This window comes from Pogona vitticeps, chromosome 1 (assembly GCF_051106095.1).
Source record: "Pogona vitticeps strain Pit_001003342236 chromosome 1, PviZW2.1, whole genome shotgun sequence".
NCBI lineage: Eukaryota > Metazoa > Chordata > Lepidosauria > Squamata > Agamidae > Pogona > Pogona vitticeps.
This window is the reverse complement of record NC_135783.1, coordinates 337,516,773-337,523,164: the sequence shown is the minus strand read 5'-3', so window position 1 is coordinate 337,523,164 and position 6,392 is coordinate 337,516,773. Positions and strand designations below refer to the sequence as shown.

Here is a 6,392-nt window from a genome sequence, read left to right as displayed (position 1 = left end):
TCTTGTCTGTTGCTGGGGAACCCAGGAAACAGTCTAGGGTGAGAAACGAACTCTCACAATAGTGCAGCCAAAAAATAATAATAGATGGAACCACAGATGGGATCGCTTTAAATCTTATGATAGCTGGATGGAATTCATGCATAAAGAAACTACTTTTGTGGCTCACAGTAGTCTTAAAGTGGCCACGAGGAAGGAACTGAAGTGGAGAAGAACCTGATGAAGTAGTTGGGGAACCTTATGAATAATAATAATTAACAACCACTTCTACAGTTTGTTCATGTTGATGTTTTAATAGGTTGCACATTTCACAGGATGTATGAGTACTTACTGGGAAAACACAGCCATGCTGAAGTCTTCAGATATTCTCACAGGACCTGCTTCAATATAATGTTCCTTTGAAAAAGCAGTTAAATTTTGTTACATTTATATGCCACTACTTGTTACAGTTATATATCACTAATTGTTACATTTATATGCCACTTTTCCACCAATGAGTGTTTCCCCAAGTAATGGTGCAAACATTTTAACCACAAGACTACAGTGCCCCTTTAAAATGCCTTTCCATACATTGCTCCCATTTAGCTCTAAAAATAAATTGCTGTTCACCAAATTACCTGGTTCCATTTTCAGCTGTTTAGCCCAAGTTGAATCACTGATAGAGGCAGGCCTGTTTTCTGCTGTTGGTCCTTCCTTCCCATCAACAAAAGCTATATGAATGTACAACTTCATACTGTACATGGTCCCAGCAAAGGGGATTTTCAGACAACCGCTCCCCCATCCTGCAGCCCGAAAGGTTTCCATAGAATGAAAGAGATTGTAAAGGGTCCTTGTAATGGAGGGGGAGTGATCAGAAACTATTAAATTACCAAAAAGGGCTACACTTGATTATGTCAGCCATGGCCTTTTGGGGGGGGGGGAGGTCACAAGGCTTACAACAAGGTTTCGGCCACAGAGCAAATAGGAGGGAAGGCTGCACTGATTAATAGTAGGGCTGACCCAGAATTCAATTCACCCTTAAACAGCAACGAGTCACTTAATTAAGATTACAAATTAGAACAAGATAATTTGAAAGTCTCCTGTTCTCACCCTGTCGTGACATGCTCCACTAAGCCCCAGATGAAGATCTTCTTGTATTGCCAGTTACAGTATTTATAGTTATTGTATTTTACTACCAGGGTTGAGGAGAGGTGCCTTGGGCTTTTTCTGCTTAATGTCCAAAAATAATATACAGTAGATGGCTTTTGGTACTAGAAGGAGTAGAATTCCTTTTAGGAGGTCATGACAATCGTACAGTATTTGGTTGCTGGTTCTCACTTCTGTGCTCTTAATTTCTTCTCCATCTTCTACCTGGTGTATTCTGGGAGTTGCATTCTAGAATCACAAATCTGTATTTCTCTATCCTCCAGCGTTTCCACAAGGCTGGCAGCTGCACTATTCAAATCTCCTTCTGGAAAGTTGGAGTGATACTCTGCTTTTCTCAAAATCAAGTCACAGAGGCTGTGATGGAGTGGCTGATAATATTTGCCTTGAGCAATAAAAAACCATTTTAGGCTGGAAGGGTATGAACCTTTGCTAAAACCTTTTTCACTGTTAAAACATACAAACCCAAACCAGGATCGTAAATTGGTCTCAAAGGTTAAATGCTTCTCCTTGCAGATTCTCAGAAGAGATTTCCAGAAATATTTCCAAAGTACTAAATCCCCATTCTGGTCCGGTGTAAACATCAACTCCACAGGAATAAACGTATGGATGTTATCATCAGTCAATCTTTACTATTCCGATCATAGATCGGCCAAATTTTAATGCATTAAGGATATTGATGGAGCAAAGATCTATACAGGCAGTAATAATTTACCGGTCTCTCTGCAAACTGAATATCCAGTTTTAGTGCTAAACTTAATTGAGGATAATATTAAAATATAACAGCTAGTCTTTAAGATACCACAACGTTTTTCTCTCCTTTTTGTCGTCTGATTTATTTGAAAGAGAAGATATATTTAATTGAGAATTAATCAGGTGCGTCGTGAAACATGCCGGCACGTCTGACTTTGCTACCTTTTCGGTGATTTCCTCGTTATCATCATTATCATCATCGCAACCGCGGGAAGAAATTAGGGGCTTTTGGTTACTCTGCTTGCGGCTTCAATGAGAGGGTAGAGAGGAGCGATTGGACTAAAAACCCCATAATTCCATAGGCAGAAGCGCTTCCTGAAGAATTTTGGGGATTGTAGTAAAAAAAAAAACACGTTTCAAAGTCCTGGGATGCCAAGCTCTGTCCCTTTAAGGGTCATCCTGCTGGCTCCTCCCTCCAAAGCCAAAGAGTTTTCCCTGGTCAAAACAGAGGCAAACAGTGAAAACTTTCAGCTGTCATGGAAGTGTTGCAGGTGGTCTGGAGCTTGCTGGGCTTTTTGCTCGCGGTTTCCCTCCTGGCTTTCGGTCTTTACTCTTTCTACATCAAAACGGTCCATTGGAGATATGATCACATCCCTGGAGCCCCGCGGGCCAGGTAAGAAAATAAGTGGGCATTTTTTTAAAAAGCAGATCCCCTACCACCACCACCACGGTAGAGTATTGCAACAGTAAAACTCCACTTTTCTCAAAACCAAGCATCCTGGTTCCTTTGGATGCTCCCCTCTTCTCCCCAGATAGAAATGAGAAAATTACCTGTAGAAAATGAGCGGTTTTATCTTGGGTGTTTGTGCGTGCCTGCTTTTATTGGGTCAGGAGGGCCACTGTGACCTTCCCTGCTTGGAGAATGAAATTCTATGGTAGCTTTAATTCGTTTTATTGCATTACCTTAACAGACCACAGAATTTATAAACCTAGCATTGCAGGGTCTCTTTTCTAACGTGTTTTGAGACCTGATCTCTTTTCCTGCCTTATATTTCTTAAGAGGATCCATACCATCGCAGCTTGTCAAACTGCATACTTTACAACTACTCTGTAATGTTGCTTGTTGGAGATGGCAGCATATGTACCGATATTTATCTTATTGGTTCATCTTCTAGCTGTTTCCTCAAGCTTTGTGCTTCCCTGATTTTACATTGCATTTCTTCACATCGAAGAACTCAAAGGTTATTTTTGAATTTTAAACAGACAGAATGAGACCTGAGAAAGACCATGAACTCCTTCGGTTGGCATCTTTCTTGCCTTTTTCAGACATGGTTATCCAACTCCTTGCAGGAGTTTCCAGGTACTGAGCTTCCAACCAAACAGGAGGCTATATAGTTAACCATGCCCCAGGTGTAGCTAAACTAAAACAATAGTGTTTTTCCCTTGGTTTTCTACATACATTTCCCTTGCCTGGACAAATTTCAGCATCCCAGCATTATTTGGTAGAGCGAAGGGGGACAGTTCCATATCTAGCAATCAAAAGACACTGATAGGTGTTCTGGGTTTTGTTTTGTTTTTTGGTTCTTTTTTGCCAAATTGTTTTGTAAAAATGAGAGAAAGTGGAAAGATGAAGGGGGAGGGGACTCAAGACTATAGACATTTCTGTTCCATTTCATTATTTTCCTTCCATTTTCATCTGACTTTTTAAAGTAGTGTGTGCTCCTCACAGTTTAATGAAATCTTCCTTTTAAAAATCTTGCAGTTTTTTCTTTGGTCATATGCCAGTCCTGTGGGAAAGCTCGAAAAGTAAGAAACTTGTTCACAATATCTTTCTGCAATGGTAAGTTGTTTTTTTTTCAAAAATCAGGCATCTTGAAGTAAAAGATTACAAAGTGCAGCGTGGCTGGCTTGTATTGTGTCTTGGCTTTGCCCTTATTTATTTAGCCTTTAGATTTTTCTAATGATGGGGTGTTGGTGACAACCTTTTTGCCCCAAGAGGGAAAACAATTTTTTTCTGACTTCTCAGCTCCTGCAGTGCCTGTGGGCTGCATCACCTGAGAATTTCCTTTTCCACAGCTTGCATTGCATCTTAATGCACAGTACCTGAAATCCACCAGGAGGTTGCTACTAGAGTAGGCCCATTGAATCAGTGGGAATCTGGTGAGTTCATGCCTGTGTAAATGCATTGATTCAATGGAGTGATCTATTTGTGTCTTACTACTGGATTTCAGCCAGTATAGACTTCAAGGACTTGAGGTCAGCTTGGACACTTTTCTTTGCCATTTTAGATATACTTAATAAAGATATTAAGCATATCTAGTAAGGGTTCAGGAATTTGGTTATGTGCCAACACAGATATCCCACTTATATTTTTAAATTTTGAGAATATCTAGTAAGGATTCAGGAATTTGGTTATGTGCCAACACAGATATCCCACTTATATTTTTAAATTTTGAGAATCACTTCAGTAAAAGCAGCAAAGAGCCGAGAACTGTGAGAGTGGTGAAATCATGAGGCTAAAGAAGTTATCCTCAGAAGGAGACTGGTTGAATAGAACAGAGCATGTCTGTTATCTCTTGAATGTTGCAACATTTTCTTTGTCTTAATGAGCAAATATTCTAGATTGGGGCCTTCTGGCTTCTGAGGTAGAAAACTCAAATGGTGCTGTCCAGTGTAAATAAAGTCTGTCTGTCTCTCTAATCCAAGAGGTGGTTGAAGTCCAACTTTTTTTTCAGGAAAAAAATGTCTTAGCTAGCTGTGTGTGCAAACAGACTATAAAAACAAATTGTTAAAATCTAAAATGTTTTATCTATACCCGTTTCTGTTTTCATAGGGCTGAGGAATATGGGCCAGTCTTGCGTTTTAATGCCTTTCATAGAGTGTCCTTATTGATAGTGAGTCCTGAAGCAGTAAAGGTATGCTATGGAATATTGATTTGAGGGTGACACATAAGACGGGAGCAGCTGGTCTGGAAATTCAGAAGGTTTCTCGTTGTTCCCTGTGTACAGCTTTTAAATTGGGTTGTCTTGTTGTTTGCATGGGCTGAGCCCAGAAATGCTACTACCAGAATTATTGTCCTTGCTGGCTGCAGGATTCTGGAAGCCAACGTCTATAAATTAGGTGTGTCTTTTTTAGCTTTGAACCAAATATTGAGATGGGTGACCCTTCTGTGACTATGAGCGATTCGCACAGCATGTCAGTAATGCTGCTGAAATGATCTGAAGCCTAGTTAGATTGCTCCTTTTGCAAAAATAAATAATAACAAAATCTGGCTTCACCCTTCTGTTTCCGATTCATAAAGCCATTTGTTTTTCCAAAAAGTGAACTCTGAAAGAAAAGCGTGTATTTGAATGCAGTGAGGGTATTACGAGTATCAAAGCTCCCTCACTGCTTAAAAAAATATGTTCCTTCACCTTACATAAAGTTCTGTCATGCTTCTCAAACAATGCTTCCTGGTACTGTGGCCTAGTTAGCCATAGATGTTCCAGAACCAAACTCTCTGCTAATCCCATCCTATCAGGGTAATGGGCTTCTGTCCAATTTAGTAAATCTGAGCTTTCTGTGAACTGGACATTTATTGGCTTTCTGACTACCCAGATCTATGGACATCACTTGAGCCCAAATTATGTCTTGAAAACCAGGTGTCAGGTATGACTTTATGGCACATAACACACACACACCGGTGGAATAGGGTTTCAGCCATCCTTCAACATCAGTATATTTTACAAAATGTTGTCCTATGTGATGTTGGTTGACGTCTGTTGTGATGTTATTTATATCTGATGTGGACTAACCAGAGGACTGAATTATAGGAATACTTGATGTTACCACAGTACCCAAAGGACCGAATTACATATGGCTATCTTTTCAATATGTTTGGTGTAAGGTGAGTCAAAGTAGAGCTAAATGGCATGTGACTTGTTGGATTAAATGACTGACCAGTATTCAAGAAGTTTGTGATTCTTAAGGTTATTGGAAATGTATTTCATACACAGGAAACATGCTCATGTGGAAAGTATTTGGAAATGCTACACAATAGAGAAGGGCCCGAACCACAATAGAAACAGACACAAACCTTTCCCCGCTTGCCTGGCCAATGACTCACTCACCAGTTGGAGCACGTTCCTCTCCTCGTCGTCCTCCTCCTCCTCTTCGGCTGTTTGGCCAGTCCCTGGCAGTGGTATGGGTTTGCTTGTCCTGTCTCCTTGTCTCAGTGGGTGACCACCCAAGGAGTTGGACAGGGAGGCCCGTGCTCCTTCAAGGGACTGGTCAAGCAGCTGAAGCGGAAGAGAAGCAGGCACTGGCTGGAGAATGGGAGAAGGGAATGTGTGACACCATAGGTGCTGCGCGTATGAATCAGCATGAACATCCGAACCGATGTTCGTGCCCATCTTTGCTACACAATTTATTTATTTTATTTATTTATTTAACTTGTATGCTGCCCACTCTACGCAAAGGTCTCTGGGCGGCTTACAACAATTAAAATACAATAAAAAGATAAAACCATTAAGTAATCTATACGAGATGTTCCCAGTGCATGTGTAACTGTCGTGAGACTC

General features: G+C 40.6%; 1 protein-coding gene across 2 annotated transcripts in view; it reads left to right on the top strand.

The window, feature by feature from the left end:
- Window positions 1–919: 919 nt before the first annotated feature.
- Window positions 920–6,392, top strand: part of LOC110089659 (cholesterol 24-hydroxylase) — a 30,935-nt gene continuing 25,462 nt past the window's right edge. For both annotated transcript variants that reach the window (XM_078383780.1, XM_078383779.1), the window contains exons 1-4: window positions 920–2,506; window positions 3,596–3,673; window positions 4,667–4,748; window positions 5,646–5,719. In XM_078383780.1, coding sequence (XP_078239906.1) covers window positions 2,370–2,506; window positions 3,596–3,673; window positions 4,667–4,748; window positions 5,646–5,719 — 371 coding nt within the window. In that variant the 5' untranslated portion in view covers window positions 920–2,369. The remainder of the gene's footprint in view (window positions 2,507–3,595; window positions 3,674–4,666; window positions 4,749–5,645; window positions 5,720–6,392) is intronic.